This window comes from Erigeron canadensis, chromosome 2 (assembly GCF_010389155.1).
Source record: "Erigeron canadensis isolate Cc75 chromosome 2, C_canadensis_v1, whole genome shotgun sequence".
NCBI lineage: Eukaryota > Viridiplantae > Streptophyta > Magnoliopsida > Asterales > Asteraceae > Erigeron > Erigeron canadensis.
This window is the reverse complement of record NC_057762.1, coordinates 4,067,362-4,087,382: the sequence shown is the minus strand read 5'-3', so window position 1 is coordinate 4,087,382 and position 20,021 is coordinate 4,067,362. Positions and strand designations below refer to the sequence as shown.

The window sequence follows — 20,021 nt, the reverse complement described above, 5'->3', positions numbered from 1 at the left end:
AAAATAATTAGCCGCGTTCAATAAATATATATCCTGCTATGCATCAGATAATGTTACATGTGTGTTATATTTTCTAGTAACTAATTATATATTATGAATTCAAAGTACAAATATTATTAATGCATTTATTTATAATTTCGTGACAGTCTAAAGAGTTGTTAATATCAAAAAAATTTTGTTAATTATGTATTCATTTGAGGATTACTGGAATCTTAAAGCTTTATTAGAACAAATAATTATAATTCTTAGATTAATACGGAGTATGATAAAATTAATATATTCAACTGATATTTTTATATCTCTTATATAAATAAAGTAAGATTGTGATGACATAATATGTTTATAAGAAAATCTTATTTGGCATTATTAGACTTTTTCTTATTAATTATTTATGTTTTATAGAACTAATTTATGACATCATCTTTTGAATTAAAATTTTTAGTCCATTCATTTGAAAGTTTTTAAATCTTTTAAGCCTAATGTAAAATAAACCTAATGTATAATAACATTGCTTACTTGCCTTTAAAATATAGACATTTTTACTTACGGTTTTTTTTATGTTTCATTATGATAATAAACATGTATTTACGAAACTTGTTTAGAAATACCTGAATCTAACCTAGGATAATTAACTAGTTAAATAAATAAAACAAGATTGTGATGATATAACTATTTTATAAAAATTCCTTACATGGAATCATCAAGTTTTCTCTCAAAAATTTATTTTCTTTTATTTATTTAATTATGATGTCATAACAACTTTTTACTTAAAATTAATTTTACTTTTTCTTAATGATGTGATAATTCTTTAAGAAAATATTTGTATTCTCTTTTTAGAACTCTAAAAATACAAACATGGTGTTTTACATTTTATTTTCGTCATATATACAGTTTTGTCAAAACAATTTTTTTAAAAATAAGACGGACATCATTATTTTTTAAGAAAAACTTGCTTGACATTATTTAAAAAATTCTTATTAATTAACTTTTTTTTATTTAGTTAAATTTATGAGATCATATTTAATTAAACTTTTATATTTTTATTGCTGCATTAGGAAGTATCTTCACTTTTATATATCTTAAAAGTTAATAATTATTTATTATATTTCTTTAATTTTTATAATCGGATTACATGACATGTGTAAACACTTTTGGTACATCAAATTAAAAATTTCATTTATATGCCCGTATAATACGCGGGTTACTAAGCTAGTTAACTTAAGATGAGACAATAGAGCCTAATACAGGTCACTCTACAGAGCATACAAATACTCGTGTATAATTTTGGTATTGGAGGAGTATTAAAAACTAGGAATTTCATGCCGCCTGATGGGTGACATAAGTTTTTGATAACGTTTACGTATATGAGTGGGGTTAAAGAAAACCCCACAAATTTATAGGTGACAAAAAATATTGAAAACCAAAAGTTTAAAATACAAAAGAAATGTATTAAACCAAAAAATAAAAAAGACAACAACAAAAAAAAGATTACGAAAACCAAATGAAGAAGTTATAAAAAAAACAAATGTTACATGTAAAAAAAGGTATAAAAACCAAATGTTTAAAAGAATATAAAGATATATAATGCAACAAAAAAAACAAAAAACCAAAAAATAGAAAATTAAAAAATATATAGCTTTTTAAAAAATTTATAACATTTTAAAAAGTTAAAAAAAAAATGTTAAATACAATTAAGGTAAAAAAACAAAATGTTATAAATCACAAAACATTTAAAAAAATTTATATAAAGTTTGGGGTTGAAGTAATAAAAAAAATAGAATGGACAAAAAAAAAAGAAAAAAAAAAGGAGGAACCAAAGTGCAAATACTTTATTACAGTACTAAATAAAAACAAAAAAATAATAAAAGAGGAGGATGGTTTGAATCCGTAACCTCCACCCCATAGGCATAAAGAGCAACCACTCAACTACCTCCATATTTTGTTTTAAGATTGCTAATTTTTATATTTATATTGAAAAGGCAGATAAAGACAAAAAACATTGTTCACATCCAACTCCTTTATCTATACCATCTTATAATAATTATCACATTCTCTCTCATAAAAGTGTTAGATGAAAAATTACTATTTTACTCTTTATAAATTAATTTATATCATTAATCTTTTATCTTCTAAATTATATCTACTATCACTTTACATCAATTACATTTACACAAATTACTTACATAGTTGCACCCACCATAAACACCACCACCATGGCCACCATCACCACCGTCAATCGTCGTCACCACCAAATCGCCGCCGCATTGCGCGGGTACAATACTAGTTATAGTAAGTAATAACAAGTTGGCTAGAAATAATGATAGCTGACATACAATGTCAACATGCACATGCAATTGCATTTCCATATTTAGGGAGGATTTTCACCGAAATAATGTCAAACTAAGAAAGCCCGTGTGAATCTAAAGGAGGATTAAAATATTTTAAAACTACATGTAACGTTTTGCTTGATCGATACACATTCTTTTGTCTTTTAAAATCCTCCACCAATTTTCTTGTAGATTGATCACCTGTTAAAATCAAATAAATTGCTTTAGCATAATTGGATGGAAATCCCTTGATTCCATATATTATTTATTACCCACTATAGTCAGACTAGTGTTCAGGTGATTTTCAACCACTTAATAATTTTCTGATTATCTTAAGTTTACTTTTGGTAATATTCGAACTCAAAACCTCCCTTAGAAAGTGGCTGAATGAACAAATATAAAGTATGTGATTTTTGACGGTTGTATAATGTTATCATATTTTGAATGCTCATCGAGCATACATTACTTTTTATATCCAGGCATAATGTAAGAATAAATTTTTGGTAGTGTTACTCCTTTTTTCCCTACATATTTCTACAAAGCTTGTTATAATATACATTATGAACAAATTTAGAAATTTATAAAATGCCATTTTGAGCCTCTAAGTGAGCAGTTGAACCAAAAATACCTTAAGGTATGTGACAATACGATGAGTTTTGTACTTTTGTTCATTCGTTGGCTTATTTTTAGTTGACAATACAAATGTCGCTTAATTCTGTCACAAATGTATTCCGCCATATTTAGTAGGAAAAATTATATAAAGATAATAACATCATGATGACTCTTTCTTGCATCAGCCATGAATCAATGATAGGGATATCTCATCAGTGTTAATATTGGAACATAGGACTCTGTTATTTTATCTTTTTTGAGAAGATTTTATTACTCCAAACTGAAAATCAGCAGATGCTATACATAAACACCAATGTACATACCAGGACTCTGTTATTTTATAATATATGTTATTACATGTCATGTTTCTTAGTTTGGAAGGACATCTTTTTTTAGTAAATTGTTTGAACAACAACTTGTGAATTTCGTTTTTAAAACGCGACACATATTATAACAATTGTTTGTATATATCATTACGTTTTAAATGAGAAAAATTCTTTTTAGCATTAATATGATTTTCGTTCCCTAAGGTTTATGGGGTTTTACCGCTAGTCAACGTTGAAGGTTGGAGGGTCGTTAGACTTGAAGTATTTCTTTAGGTGACTAAGGGGTTTCCGGACAACTACCTTTTTTTTTTATGATTTTATTTTGGTTAAGAAGGCTATCAAATATTTTAGGTACAAATGATATCCATATTCATTTATTGGATTTTTTTGGTGGACTTTTAGTAGTACTACAATTCTATCAAAATTTCCACTTTTACACATTATTATTCGGTACATGTCATATTGTCATGTCACAATTTTATACAGCAGAATAGCTTACATAATTCTTTTTATTAATTAGCCAAAGAAGAGAACAGCAAATATGTATCATGTAACGTTGATACGTAGATTCATACACTAGATCTTATATATTACAAAAAAACGGTTGTAAAATAATATATAAAGTAGTAAAAAGACACTGGATTGAGCCAAAATGGTGAGGTTTGGTCCATTAAGATTTAAGGATCTTCTGTGGGGTGAAGACACATGTGGGTGTTGTATAATAACATGCGAATAATTGTATCAGAATTCATAGCATTTCTTGGCCTTTGTGCACACATAGATAATTCTATCGAATTCTACCAATAAAAAAATACAAAATAAAAAATATTAAAACTACTATTACATATATTTAATTCTATTCCCTACTTGCAGACTCACATGTGACATTGTTGGATTGGTACTATTTAAGCACCTCTAATTCTTCACATTTTTCTGTATCTAATTTAGCTTCTTCAATTTGCCTATTTTTGCAATTGCACTACAAAGAAAATGGCAAAAATTGGCTTTCTTTTGTTAGCTTTATTCTCTGTTCTTCAATATCATGCTCATGCATTCACTGCTTCAGGCTGGACCAAGGCTCATGCCACTTTCTATGGCGGTAGTGACGCTTCCGGAACAATGGGTATGTTGCACACATTTTGTTTTTGATATATGTTATAGTACATCAAATTCATGACGAAAATTGCAATGTCTATATGTGTGTTTGTATGTATGTTTGTGAATATGTATAATTGTATGTATATCCATATATTAAGTTAGAATTACCAATTTGTTCATTATGTTAATTTTCAAATTATTGGCATGCTTGGTTAATATCCATTTCTTTGCTTTGAGAAAAAGGGAAAAAGAAAATATGTATCTTGTTTGAGTTGTGTGGATAATGAGGGGTATTTATGACCTATTAGATTAAGTTACATACGGTACGGTTATCATTATATTAGAATATGCCTAAGATTTATCAGCCAAAGATATATATCTCGGTTCCATGTTTCCAACATGATTAATTTTACCAGGGCCGGCCTTCTTGAAGATTTATGGGCCAAAGATATATAGAAAAAAACCCTTAGGCCAGTTTAAGGATTTACATTTTTGAGAAATATCAAATAATTACAAACTTACAAACAACTTGCATATAATATAAATTATAAGTGGTCTAGTTAACCAAAACAGAACAATGCCAGTTTAGGTACTTATGGACATTTTATGATTGTAAAATGTCATATAGATTTTTAGTTGACAAATTGTTTCTGTACGTTTTAGGGGGTGCTTGTGGGTACGGTAACTTGTACTCGGCTGGATATGGTACAAGAACGGCTGCACTCAGCACTGCTCTTTTCAATGATGGTGCTGCGTGTGGCCAATGCTACAAAATCATATGCGACTACAAGGCGGACCCAAGATGGTGCATCAAAGGAACATCTATTACTATCACTGCCACAAACTTTTGCCCACCAAATTTCGCTCAACCTAGTGACGATGGAGGTTGGTGCAACCCGCCACGCCAACATTTTGACATGGCACAACCCGCTTGGGAGAAAATTGGAATCTATAGAGGTGGAATTGTCCCCATTATCTACCAAAGGTATATATAAACAATTTTGTCATCTATCTATAATTACTAATTTTAGCAAACCAAGAGTTGCTGGGTTATATGGTTGGGTGGGCCATAATCTGGCCCACCAAAAAGTAAAAAATACCCTGTCTATATGAACTTTGTTTTTTTCCGGTTTGGAATGAAAATTTTTTTTGGGGGGTTTCAGAGTACCATGCAAGAAACATGGAGGTGTTAGGTTCACAATCAATGGTCGAGATTACTTTGAGCTTGTTCTCATTAGTAACATCGCTGGTGCTGGATCAATTCAATCGGTGCAAGTAAAAGGGTCGAAAACAGGATGGATGGCAATGTCAAGAAATTGGGGAGCTAATTGGCAATCAAATTCATACATGAATGGTCAATCATTGTCTTTCATGGTAACAACAAGTGATGGTGTGACAAAAACCTTTCCCAATATCGTCCCAGCTAATTGGGGATTTGGGCAAACGTTCTCTAGTTCGGTGCAGTTCTAAGATGGCCGGTTTGGTCTATGGTTTTATGGATGGCAGCGGCGTGCTTACTCTTTTTGTGGAAGCAGCCCGCCATTTGGAGACATGGTGGTCTTTGTTTTTGTCATGTTTTTGGGATATTGATGCAATGATAATAATATTTGTAACACACACATAGATTTATTACATTGAAAGAGGTTAAGTTTCTTATATATATGTATGTCTTTTTTGATTAGATATTAAAGTGAATAAAAAGCTCTATATGTAACAAGTTTTATATCATACAAATAAATGGATTTTACGAAGTATGTAACTGTAAGTATATGTTAATGAAAAAAAAGCAGTATAATATAAATTCTTATATGCACTTTTAAAGAAAGGTTGCGGAAATAAGACAAGATTCCAAAAAAGCGTTTGGAATAAGCAAAAGTGATCTTTTATAACTTTAGTAGAGGTGAGAATCGTATTTCTGGGCTAGTCGGTGACTGGTTAAGGTTTTGGCGATTGGCGTATACAAGGCCATGATGGTCACTTTCCGGTACTCTACTACCTGAAGTCCGAAGAATAGCCTGGTTGATCCACTACACGCTAAGAAGCTTCGTATTAGCTTCCAACTAAGGCTAAGGGCGGATTTATCTTATACAAACCCAATCTTATTTATTGTGGTAAAAAACTTGACCAAAGCCACGCAAGATAAACTTAGTTAACCTAGAGACGATCTAGGTAACACGTCCATCTAAATGAGTCAAAAGGATTGACCCATCAAATGGGTTCATGGCACATAAACGGGTCTAAATCTTTGAGTCTTGATTCTTGAAGGTGTTTTATGGTTCTTTACAATGTTAGAATTCAGAGGTAGAACGCTTAAAGCAAATATAAGAGATATTAGAATCATACCCGTGCAAATGATTTATCAAAAACCCAAATTTAGGCTTAAATAAATTTAATAATGATATTAAAAAACTTAACTCGTAACAAGCGAATGGAATTGACGATCGTCAGTTATACATGGTAAAAGAGATACTACGTTGGTGAATATTTTGACATAGTAATGTTATAGGTTAGAGTTTTCTCAACGTATATCTTAGTTGAGATGAGTTTGGTACCCGCGCAAACGACGGCGGTGGCGGGGACAACGGTCTAGTGGTTTCAGTGACGGTATTATTGGTGGTGGTGACGGTGGAAAGTGGTGTCATTTGATGTAAAGATGATAGTGAAATATTTAAAAAGATAAGGGTTTAAGATGAGGGTTTAAAATGTAAATTACGAGTAATTCATTAAGAGCAAATTAGGTAACTTATAAAACTCTTGGTGTTTATTTAGGGCAATTTAGTACTTTCATATGTACTATTTGAGTAACATTTTCTATTTGTTAGGGTCAATAACAATTTTTATAAAGAAATATAGATATAGATAATATAAAAATGGTTAAATACTTAAATGGAGGTATTCATGAGACATTGTCACATTGGCACATTGTCGTTAACAGCCTGGCCCAATATCTGTATGCATGTTTCTATTTTAGCCAAGTTTTAGGTTTTTGTGTTTGACCCATTGGGCCACCGAACGTATAAGAAAATCCGTATATTTAACATTGATATTGATAAATCAGAAATTTGTGCAAGGCCAGAAATTGAAACACATTGATTCCGCTCGTTCCCGTCCTTCGCTTCAGGGCCTGCCCCTCGGTGTGGTTAGTCTTCTATACTGTCGGGCAGCGAAGCTTACACTTGTTCACTAATTATGACGGTTTGCCAGGGCCTCTTTCCTCCTCCCTTCTGCTCACTCGTAAGGGTTTGGACCCCACAAAGAGGGAGGGAGTCGACTGAACATCTCAGCCATTGGCGGGAATTTTGCCCGCATCCGATCCCCAATTCTTGTTCACCCCAGATGATCGTGTTAAGTGAATTGTGACCTCATACACTCGTGTCAGGTGAGCAACATCTGCTTCGTCAAAGTACTTACTTATGGGCTAACAGGTCACACTTTGGCCAAGTATCACATGTTTAAATAAAATTTTTTAAAAACTTTTATGAATTACTTAGATAACTTATGAATTCCCATATGGTCCACCAAGCGATGAAGACGCTTGCTTCCAGTACTAATTTATGTTAATCAACCAAAATCCGAGTCTATGAAATGACCATTGATATAGAAAGAAATTAAAATTAGTTATTAAAGTTTTAATAATCACATTTGAAAGGTGGATTTACAATACTTTCGTGACACTCCATACAACATTTAAACTTATTAAACTACTAAATCAATAACATCACTTTGAAAAGCTTATATGCCTAAAACAATGAATAGCAACGAACTTTAGTTGCTCAAGTTTAAGTTCTCCCACCAGAAACACGTATTACTGCTCCACTTTTAAATTCCCTATACTTAATGTTCAAAAAAATTTTTTTTTTCCCAATACTTACTCCATTTAAATTTATGAAACTATATCTAACATCAAGTTATGTATTTTATTCAATCACAAAACATGCGTGTATAATACGAGTATTTATCATTCTATCAATTTTTAGGTTAGGGCTATACTTCTTTTTTTCCTAAACGAAAATAAACATTATATGTAATTCGAAAAGAAATTGAAAAATAGATTGGCGACACAGCAACGTCGACGTCGCCAAACAATATTTTGACTTTCTTAGTCAAAGTCTTGAATTATTTATTTATTTCTTTATTTCTTTAATTATATATTTTGTGAGCTTAGACCATATCTGTGTTGTCGCCGATATCTTAGTCGCCAAAAATCACATTTTTTGTAGTGACATTACTCAATTGACACAGATAAAGAAAATAGTAGTTCATAAATCTTTTAATTACTCATACAAATACCGTGAAAACCTTGAATTCAAAACAAAGTATTTATGCATAATGCATTTATGTAACACACAATATTGTTTGATTTGCTCACATGTTTGCGACTTTATTTTTGAAGATCATATATTTCAAGAGGTCGCCTATTCTAGTACTATTACTTTTATTTGAATATATGCGTACGTAACTCCATAATTCTCATGAGATCTGATGTATTAATTAAATTTATCAAGAAATAATTAGCCTCAACAACTCACTATGATCATAAACCAAAATGAGTTTCTGCTCAACAAATTTGCAAAAGCACCACCACGCAAAAAGTTTCAACTTTTTTATAAACAACTACATAAACATGTACCTTTTATTCCCTACAAATACTTGGGCCTTATTCTTAATCTTCATCACAACAAAATACAAAACTTCATTCATTTAAACAAAATGGCAGCTTGCAACTTTTCTTCATTTCTCTTAGGATTTCTTGTGCTTGCATTAGTTAATTTTAATGAGAGTAATGCATTGAGTTCTAACTACTATGATCAAACATGCCCGAAGGCCGAATCAGCTGTTACGAGTGCTGTAAAGAAAGCCATGTTGAATGATAGAACAGTTCCTGCTGCACTTCTAAGAATGCAATTCCATGATTGTTTCATTAGGGTCAGTTTTTTACATTCATTCATTTCAATTCTACACCTCTATTAATACATTTGTTATATATATATATATATATATATATATATATTGGTACAAAACTTGATTTATGGGGTGTTTTTTGGTTCATAGGGATGTGATGGTTCAGTGTTGTTGAACTCAACTGGAGCCAACCAAGCCGAAAAAGATGGACCTCCGAATATATCTCTCCATGCATTTTATGTTATTGATAATGCCAAGAAAGCGTTAGAGGCTATGTGTCCTGGTACCGTGTCGTGTGCGGATATAGTAGCTTTAGCAGCCAGAGATGCCGTTCATCTGGTAATTAAGCAATATAATATATGAAGTCCTGTTTTTTTAATAGTCTCTGTTAGTATATATAGCATTGCCTTTTCAATATATGCCTACCAAACTACTATTAAGACAGTATCAGATAAACGCTAAATCCTAAATCCTATATTTACAGTCAGGAGGTCCCCATTGGGTTGTGCCAAAAGGGCGAAAAGATGGCAGAGTTTCAATAGCAACAGAAACTCGACAATTGCCATCTCCAACATTCAACATTTCACAACTCCAACAAAGTTTCTCTCAAAGAGGTCTTTCTATGGAAGATTTAGTTGCACTTTCAGGTAATTAGTTTTCAATTAATTTGTTTTTTTTTTCACGGCAAACTATTCTACCCTACAAATATAGGAAGTGGGACCTGAACCCAGGTGGATTGTCCCAAGGTCAGACCTTACCAATGGGCCACCGAAATCCCACGTTCTTTCACACATGCTTGGAGTGCATACTTATAATCAACAAACTTTACAGGAGGACACACCCTTGGTTTTGCACATTGTTCCTCATTCCAAAACAGGATCCACAACTTTGCAACAAAACAAGACGTCGATCCATCGATGCACCAATCTTTCGCAGCTAGCTTACGCAGCGTATGCCCAATGCATAACAAGGTGAGAAGCGCAGGGGCGAATTTGGATTCCACCCCTACCATCTTCGACAATGGCTACTACAAGCTACTACTCGAAGGGAAGAGCATTTTCACTTCTGATCAAGCCTTACTTACTAACCCGACTGCCAAAACATTGGTTGCAAAGTTTGCGAATTCACGAGAAGAGTTTGAGAAAGCATTTGTGGAGTCTATGATCAAGATGAGCAGTATAACCGGTGGGCAAGAGGTTAGGTTGAATTGTAGATTCGTAAATTGATCATTTTTTGTTATCTTTTTTTTTTTTTTTTAAAAAACATTTGACTTTGCATATATGGTCAACGGGTTGTAAATGTGTGGACGTGTGTTTATATTTGTGTTTTTTGTTTTCATTGGATTTTGTACCTAAATGTATCATTGAATTGAAGCGTGACAAAAAATTTCTGGTATTAATAGAAACTTTCCTTATATTGGGGCGGACGTAATATATATATATATATATGGGTTTCCTGTATATATATTGAACAAATATCATTAATTAATGCACGGAAGTACGCCATCGATTGAAAGACTATGGAAAAACTTCCCTGCGATATTCTACCCAACATATTCGTTGGGTTACCGAGCAAAGAACTCGCTCAGATGCGATGTGTTTCGAAACTGTTTTATGCTCTGTTATCGCAACCCGATTTCTTTAAAACCCATCTTATTCATTCGACCCAAAACCACAAAAAAGATGATGAAATTGTCTTGGTCTTCAACCATGCTAACAAAGATAAACCATTCACTGCACACATTTTGAAATCGCCCGAAATCCAAGTCAACCATCTTATTAAGTTACCTCATAATTTTCCATCTCCAGATTCATTTAACAATAATGATAGTTGTGTTTTTGGTTCGGTTAATGGTCTAATATGTTTTTATACTACTCTATCATGTCGTTTTCGCCCCCATTTCATTCATATTTGGAACCCTTCTTTACCGGCTCTAGTGACGCTACCAAAACTTGAGCCGGATGTTTATCCAGTTGAATATTGTCGTTTTGGATATGATCCTAAAACCGATGATTACAAAGTTGTCAAGCTTCCGTATGATTTTTTGACGGATGATTTAGTTGAGGTATACAGTATGAAAAAACACTCGTGGAAATCAGTCAACGAAAAGTTTCCGGCTAATAAAGTTACAAGTGAGATTGTTTCTTTAAACGAAGTCTGTATAGATGGTCATGATGGTCGTGTTCATTGGCTTCGTAGACATGTTGTTGATCATGTAGAAAAATTCTTGGAGATAATAGCATTTGACTTGGGTGCGGAAACGTTCAGTTTGATATCTCTTCCAGAATCCATCTCAAAGTTAGCCGGGGGTTATAAAAGGCGGTATGGGTTCGCTTTGGGTTACTGGGCTGGAAAGCTTTGTGTAACGGCACACGTAAGATATAATGGATTTCATGAATTTGAGGTGTGGGTGATGAATGAGTATGGAGTAGCCGAATCTTGGGTCAAACATCGTGATGTCTCTTCACAGATTAGTGGTACTAATTATATCGACCCAATTGGATTTACATTAGATAATAAGTTCCTTTATGGAGTTGGCAGTCATCTAGCCTCGTACGATCCAGATTCAACCCAGGTTGCATACTTTAGTAGTTGTCCCCGTGACAGTGCATGTACCAAAGTTGTTCACTATATTGACTCTCTTGTTTGGGTAGCGCCGAGAAAAAGGATGATAGTAGGCGTTGCAGAAGGGGCGGAATCAGAAAAAATCCAAAAAAAAACCGGCAAAGTTTGAGAATCTATAGGAAGTTAAAAGAAATTCAAAAGAGGACAAAATTTAAATATTCATAAGAAACAATGAAGCCCGGGTTGCAGCATCTAGTAAGGCATTATTGGCATGGTTGATTGATTGGCGGAAATAAGACTACAAATAAGGCTGCAAACAAGAGACAAACCATACTTATTAATTATATCGTTAAAAGTTAAAACAACTTTAAATGATCCATACTATGTATAATTCTTGATTATTATTAGTTTTAGTGCATGATATTCTTCATATTCTCTTTAACTAGTGTTCAGACCCGTCCAATGAACGGGTAGTCTCAAAATATATAAATCAAAGCTAAAAATTAACATCAAAATGAGATGAGCAACTTAGACGATTTAAAATTTTACACAACCATCAATATGACCAATATCACAACTTAATCAATACGAAAGTTAAAGAAAAAACATATGAAAATTAACTTCATAAAAATATTGATTCTAGTTTATTTTTATTTTTTATTTTTTTAACTTTAGTTAAATAAAAAGTTTGCAATTTGTTATATCTAAACTTAATAAAAACACAAAGAACAATTTTAGACTAAACGATTTAGAGTTAAGCTCGTGAAAAAGAGAAACAAAAAGTTCAACAAAAAGAGGAACAAAAAATGTATAGTATATAAGTGGAAAAATACATACCAATTTATCAACAAAGATCATCTCAAACGTTTTGATTTTCTTCGGTTATTACACTCAGAAACAGTTCATATATGCACAACACAAAAGTTACAAATACAAAAGTTAATATATAATATATAAATTAGCCAAGTCATATAAAACTTAATTAATACGAAAACTAAAAAAGAAACATACGAAAATTAACTCAATCCACATAAATATTGATTATAGTTTACCCTTTTTTTTTCCAACGTTACTTAAATAAAAAATTTCTAGTAACTTATATTCTAAAAGTGTATAGGATATAACTTGAAAAATACATACCAATTTATTAACAAAGACCATCTCGAACGTTTTGATTTTCTTCAGGTTATTCCACTCTGAAACAATCTATGCATGCACAACACGGAGTCGTAGATTATGGTTCGCATGTGTTGGTTTAGATCTTCAAGATGAACTAACGTGGTATAATTTTTTGTTATTCAAGAATAAGCCATAATGAACCTACAATAAACAACAAAGTAAATTAAAAGAGATAATAATAATAATAATAATAACAATAATAATAATAATAATAATAATAACATAAGAATTCGTGTTATATGCATAATATAATAGTTAGAAACATATATAGATGTATCCACCGAAATTCAACTAAAATTTAAATACAAATAAAAAATTGAAAATTAAGCATTTATATGTTGAAATCCAAATTAAAAGATAAGGAAGATGTTTGCTCGAGATTGCAAGTGTGGAAATTGGAAGAAATTGATTAAGGTTTTAATAAAGAGAGGCAGAAAAATAATAGGTTTTAGGAGAGAGATAGAGAGGCCGGTTAGGTTTATACGAGCATAGTACCCGCGCGTTGCGAGGGCTAGAAGGTGATGACAATATAAAAGGGAGACGGTGGTGGAGATCGAGGGAGGCGGTGGAGAAGGAGGGCAACGACGGATGATGATAGAAAGTCGATGAGAATGTGTAATGATTACAGAGAATGGGGAAATGAGGGTATATAAGAGTTTTATGTTTAAGTAGGGGTATTTTGGGAAGAAAAAAAGTGCCGAATTTTAAGAAATCCAATACTCTTTATAAGGAAATATAGATGAGCACCTACATATAATTAGGAGGAAATAAAAAATAAAATAAAATATTATATTATATTGTAGATGAATTAGAGAGGTCAGCTTATAATATGACTTTTGTTAAAAAAAAGAAAATAGAGGATTAATAAGGAATGGGTATTAGGCTAAAAGAGGAAGATTAAGGGTGTCAAGTGTACCCCAATCCCCTCTTTTAGTTATATTATAGATAGATAGATTACTTAGCAATTAGTATAATAGTATGTTTTAATTTGTGCGCTACATAATGATGTTATAGTTGATTTTCTTTGGTGTTGCTATATATGTTAGCAGAAGAGATTACGTTCAACATAATTTGGGCATGTCAATTTGTATCCAGATTAAGTTGGCAGGGTTAACAATACTACTCTTTACCTAAAGGTTTTCTTTTCAACATTTAATAATAACACTAGGCTAGAGGTTAGATTTAATTGTAGATTCGTAAATTGAGATCATTTTGTTATCTTGTCTTTTTGTTTTTCTTTTTAGGAAAAAAAAAAATTTGAGTTGGGGTGGTATCAACTGGTCATGTTCATTCGATCTTGTTTGGTTTGTAAATTTGTGGACGTGTGTTTTTTTCTTATGGATATTGTAAGTATAAGGCATCATTGAATTGAATTGTGACAAAGATTTCTGGTATTAATTAAATAGCTTTGACCACGGATTCGAGCTGCAAAAGTAGACTAGTTTTTGAACTCTGTCGATCTAACATAAGCTTAGTACTCGATTAATTTACAAGACTCTTGATTTGACCTCTCTTAGAGTCTTAGGTACCGATCACCAATTAAGTTATAGTATGATTGCACTGTGAGATTTTGAAAGCATGTATGACTTCTATGACAAAACAACTTTCCGAAAAGTTTAAAGTCATTCTTCGCATCAAACTTCCCTATTTCAAACTTCGATGCCAATTAACTAGAAGAAAAAAAAACTCCTTGAGAAAGAGAGATCAACTACCCCTTATAATTCTGAAACCGATTTGTAGATTGTCTTCTTAATTGTACCGAAAACTAGTTACAAAAAATCAAAAGTCACCGGCCCAAAGAAAGTTTCTACAACTGTTTGATAACCAATGACAAGATAGAAGACTAATAATATATCTCACAAAGTAGTATTCAACTTCGTCAATTAAATCTAGACAAAGATATCTCTTTATTGAGTATTATGCTACCCAAAATACAAACCCTCGATCAAGAGCTATTTGGACCAGCTGCCCAGATAAGTAGCCCAACACACCTCGACCAAAACCCAACAAACCAACCCTTTCTTACTTCCTGTTTTACACTTTTTGTTACAGAATCATACTCTCTAGAGGTGTGCCTACATCTTAACCTCATCGACCCAAAACCTGAAAAGAACCGAACCCTTGTTTTGTTGTTTGAACTTACAAAGAAAGCAGGACACGCACAAGAAGAGAATTGCCAACAGATCGATGATCCTGAAAACAAACATCAAATATTAATGCACGTAAGTACGCTATCGATTGAAAGACTATGGAAAAACTTCCCTGCGATATTCTACCCACATATTCATTGGGTTACCGAGCAAACAACTTGCTCAGATGAGATGTGTTTCGAGACTGTTTTATGCTCTGTTATCGCAACCCGGTTTCATTAAAACCCATCTTATTCATTCGACCCAAAACCACAAAAAAGATGATGAAATTGTCTTGGTCTTCAACCATGCTAACAAAGATAAACCATTCACTGCACACCTTTTGAAATCGCCCGAAATCCAAGTCAACCATCTTATTAAGTTACCTCATAATTTTCCATCTCCAGATTCATTTAATAAATATGATAGTTGTATTTTTGGTTCAGTTAATGGTCTAATATGTTTTTATACTACTCTATCATGTCGTTTTCGCCCCCGTTTCATTCATATTTGGAACCCTTCTTTATCGGCTCTAGTGACTCTACCAGGACCTAAGCCTAATGTTTATCCAATTGAATATTGTCGTTTTGGATATGATCCCAAAACCGATGATTACAAAGTTGTCAAGCTTTCGTATGATTTTTTGACGGATTTAGTTGAGGTGTACAGTATGAAAAAACACTCATGGAAATCAGTCAAAGAAAAGTTTCCGTCCAATAATATTGAAAGTGAGATTGTTTTGTTTAACGAAGTTTGTATAGATAGTCATGATGGTCATGTTCATTGGCTTCGTAGACATGTTGTTGATGATCTTGATAATTTCTTCTTGGAGATAATAGCATTTGACTTAGGTACGGAAACGTTCAGTTTGATATCTCTTCCGAATTCCATCTCAAATTTAGACTGGGGTTACATATATGGGTCTAATAATTTGTCTTTTGGTTACTGGGCTGGAAAGCTTTGTGTAATGGCACACGTAGGACATGATGAATTTGATGAATTTGAGGTGTGGGTGATGAATGAGTATGGAGTAGCCGAATCTTGGGTCAAACATCATAATTTCTCTTCAAAGTTTAGTGGTACTCATATCGATCCAATTGGATTTACATTAGATAATAAGTTCCTTTATGGAGTTGGCAGTCATTTAGCCTCGTACGATCCGGATACAACCCAGGTTGCATCCTTTAGTAGTTATTCTCGTCGAAGTGTATGTACCAAAGTTGTTCACTATATTGACTCTCTTATTTGGGTAGCGCCAAGAAAAAAGTATGCTAGTACGCGTTGCAAAAAGGACGGTATCAGAAAAATCCCAAAAAAGAGGCAAAGTTTAATAATCTATAGGAAGTTAAAAGAAATTCAAAGGAGGACAAAATTGCAGCATCTAGCAAGGCATTATTGGCATGGTTGATTGAATGGCGGAAATAAGGCTACATATAAGGCTGCAAACAAGAGACAAGCCATACTTATTATTTCTGTCGTTAAAACAACTTTACATATATGATCCATACTATGTATGTTTCTTAATTATTAGTTTTAGTGCATGATGTTTTTCATATTCTCTTTAATTACTTAGCAATTAGTATGTTTTAATTTGTGCACTAGACAATGTTGTTATAGTTGATTTTCTTTGGTGTTGCTATATAAGTTAGCAGAAGAGATTACCTTCAGCATAATATGGGCATGTCCATCTGTATCTAGATTAAGTGGCAGGGTTAAATGAACATTTTAGTTTTTCCATTTTTGGAACGAGTTTTGGTGGATTAGTTGGAATTATTTTAGTTTGCCAGAGGCAACTTATATTAAATTTGAGTTCGTTATGATTGGTGCACTTAATCAACCAACTTTTTGTTTGTCTAAATAGTAGATGAATGGAAGGAAGCATGTTTGCTACCTATTAAAGTGGTCAAAGTGTCAAACTCCATGATATCTATTAAAATTCTGTTATTCCTATCAACTAATCCTTAAATATAATAGTATTACAAATTAAGATAAGATAGTACACAAGTCAAACTCACAAACATATCATATCGCTTGAATCGGAAAGACTCATGTTCAAGTCTAAAGATACATCAGGTTTTGCCATTAATTCATTGTCGTGCCTATGGGCGGACGGGCTAGTGGGTTTTTCCAGAATGTGAAGTTCAGTGGGGCTAAGGGCCTCGTCCATTATCTTTAGCCAATGAGGCACCGCGTAGGGAGTACCCAACATCATATTAGTTGGCAGCTAAAAGAAAAAGTTCAATTTGAAGCTAAGTTCAGTTTGGGAGAACTTTAAATATTGCTAGTATTTACAACTTGTTATTTACAAATTACAACCAAAACTAATTTAATGCTTACAACTTGATGTCAACAAATCTTCATCAGACAGACTTAGCAACATCAAATAATTAATTTTTTGATTCATTTAATCTTAGTTAGAGTGGTTGATGACTTGCACCAATCTTAACTAACTCAATCTTGTTATGTTGTTTTTTGTACTCTAAGTTTATGGACACCTAATTCACCATATCAGGAAAGTCAGAGACTTTAATATTCGGAGAGCCATCAACCATCTTAAGTAGATCATTTTCATTCTGTTCATTCGTAAAAGTACAAATTGATTTGTACTACTGTATAACTTGTTAGATTGTAGTACTCGAACTTCGTTCATGTATCAGATATCCTATTTACAAACTGTAACAAATAAATATAATGAATAATTACATCGTGCAACAAGCCTTTTGCAACCTTATGAGAAAGAAAACCGCGCACCCAAATAGGTGTTAGCATGTATTGCGTTTGAACCTAGTGTGGCATTAGGTTGAAATTATACATTTTTCGCTTCTGGTTGACTTATAACTATAAAGCAACAATTAGATGTGATGACAAATTTAAGATTTAGAATGATCAACATGTTTAACTAGTCAAAAAGAATGATATTGTAATACGGGTCATAGATCTTAGCTAGAGGTTGTTTAAGCTGACCCAAAACAAGTTTTGAACTGTGGATATTCTTGATCTGTTTTATGACTACAATCATATGCTTTCGAAATCAGAATCTGTTTTCTTTACAAAATGATGACGATTAGGGGCTTAGGGCAACAAAGGAAAACAGTTTACGATCAAGATTGAATTTGGACCCGATTAATCAGTTTAACCCGTTAGCTTAAAATTTAGCTAAGTTTGTAAGTTACAAAAATTTATCTCTATGAAAGTAATACATAACCAAATCAACCCATTTTTTACCAAATGGCTAACAATTTAAACAGCCAAATATATACTTGAGCATTATCTTTGACTCTTTATTGTCATATAGTACTAACCTTCAACAACTGTTGCTTTTGAATAAAGCAATAATTACAATACAAATTTTAGCTCACCTGATTTGTTAAGCATATCCATGCATCAATAACCTTCTTATTTCTTTTATAAATAGCCGAAATGTCTTTCAAACATCATCATCAACACTACAACTTCTTCTTAACCTCGCAAAAAATGGCAGTCAAAAACACAGTCTTTTCCATTCTTTTCGGTCTGGCTATTTTGGGACTAGCCCATATTAACACCATCAATGCACTAAGTTCTAACTACTATGATCAAACATGTCCCAATGTTGAATCAACCATTACAAGTGTTGTGAAGAAAGCCATGATGAATGACCGCACGGTCCCAGCTGCACTTCTTAGAATGCATTTCCATGACTGCTTCATTCGGGTGACCATTCTTAAATTTCTTCTCTTTGTGTCTTACCCACAAGAATCTGGTGATCATTGTTGTATGGATTTACATTTTGATCGATTATTAATTATGTATCGAATTTTGTAGGGATGTGATGGTTCAGTGTTGTTGAATTCAACTGGGAAGAACAAAGCTGAAAAAGATGGACCTCCAAACATATCTTTACATGCATTTTATGTAATCGATAATGCCAAGAAAGCGGTAGAGGCTTTATGCCCCAAAACCGTCTCTTGTGCTGATATTTTAGCACTTGCAGCAAGGGATGCAGTCACTTTGGTTAGTGTTCTTCTTTTAACACCTTAAAAGTGCACAGATTTTAATTTTGTTTTGATGCTAAGATTCTTATATATACTTTGTTATTTGAATGTAGTCTGGAGGGCCAACATGGAATGTGCCCAAAGGAAGAAAAGACGGAAGAGTTTCAAAAGCAACTGAAACCCGACAGTTACCTGGTCCAACTTTTAATATTTCTCAGCTCCAACAAAGTTTTGCTCAGAGAGGTCTTTCTACAAATGATTTAGTTGCGCTCTCAGGTAAATCTCCCTACAATCGAACGTGGTTTATTTAAATGAGATTATTTACATTTAGACTTGGTGAAACAAACGATATAAAAGGCTATTATTTACAAACGTGTAGGTGGGCATACACTCGGATTTGCTCATTGCTCATCCTTTCAGAACAGGTTACACAACTTTGCTTCAAAGCAAAGTGTTGACCCCTCACTTCAATCGTCATTTGCAGCTAAATTGCAGAGAGTTTGCCCTGCAGGAAACACTGTGAAAAATGCAGGTTCCAATCTTGACTCGACACCCACAACTTTTGACAACAGATATTATAAGTTGCTTCTTCAAGGCAAGAGTATTTTCTCATCTGATCAATCGTTGCTCACGTTGGCAAACACCAAAGCAATGGTCACAAAGTTTGCTAACTCAAAGCAAGAGTTCGAGAAAGCGTTTGTGAATTCTATGATTAAGATGAGTAGCATCAATGGTGGTCAAGAGGTGAGGCTAGATTGCAGAGTGGTAAACTGAGCCCAATGTGTTCTTGGTTTAAATTGTTTGCATCTTCTGTTTATTGGATTTTGTTCCTAAGTTAAAAGATTCTTGATTTAGAAGTGCACAAATGTATTTGATTTATATTTGGGTTAATAATTGTTCTTGTTTAAT

The 20,021-nt window shown here is 32.9% G+C and overlaps 5 protein-coding genes across 5 annotated transcripts; all 5 read left to right on the top strand.

The window, feature by feature from the left end:
* Positions 1–4,145: 4,145 nt before the first annotated feature.
* Positions 4,146–6,021, top strand: LOC122587008 (expansin-A1-like). The gene is made up of 3 exons (XM_043759065.1): positions 4,146–4,388; positions 5,027–5,348; positions 5,527–6,021. Exons 1-3 carry the CDS (start codon positions 4,256–4,258, stop codon positions 5,831–5,833), a joined length of 762 nt encoding a protein of 253 aa, XP_043615000.1. The 5' UTR covers positions 4,146–4,255; the 3' UTR covers positions 5,834–6,021.
* Positions 6,022–9,073: 3,052 nt separating this feature from the next.
* Positions 9,074–10,564, top strand: LOC122589857 (peroxidase 64-like). Its single transcript, XM_043762177.1, has 4 exons — positions 9,074–9,289; positions 9,416–9,604; positions 9,750–9,912; positions 10,097–10,564. The coding sequence occupies exons 1-4, from the start codon at positions 9,074–9,076 to the stop codon at positions 10,489–10,491; spliced, it is 963 nt and encodes a 320-aa protein (XP_043618112.1). The 3' UTR covers positions 10,492–10,564.
* A 220-nt stretch (positions 10,565–10,784) lies between these two features.
* On the top strand, positions 10,785–11,999 carry LOC122587543 (F-box/kelch-repeat protein At3g06240-like). The gene has a single exon (XM_043759727.1). The coding sequence runs from the start codon at positions 10,785–10,787 to the stop codon at positions 11,997–11,999; it is 1,215 nt and encodes a 404-aa protein (XP_043615662.1).
* Positions 12,000–15,325: 3,326 nt separating this feature from the next.
* Positions 15,326–16,546, top strand: LOC122587542 (F-box protein CPR1-like). The gene has a single exon (XM_043759726.1). The coding sequence runs from the start codon at positions 15,326–15,328 to the stop codon at positions 16,544–16,546; it is 1,221 nt and encodes a 406-aa protein (XP_043615661.1).
* Positions 16,547–18,536: 1,990 nt separating this feature from the next.
* LOC122589571 (peroxidase 64-like) lies at positions 18,537–19,993 on the top strand. The gene is made up of 4 exons (XM_043761874.1): positions 18,537–18,831; positions 18,943–19,131; positions 19,226–19,388; positions 19,492–19,993. The coding sequence occupies exons 1-4, from the start codon at positions 18,559–18,561 to the stop codon at positions 19,884–19,886; spliced, it is 1,020 nt and encodes a 339-aa protein (XP_043617809.1). The 5' UTR covers positions 18,537–18,558; the 3' UTR covers positions 19,887–19,993.
* The last annotated feature ends 28 nt before the right edge of the window (positions 19,994–20,021 follow it).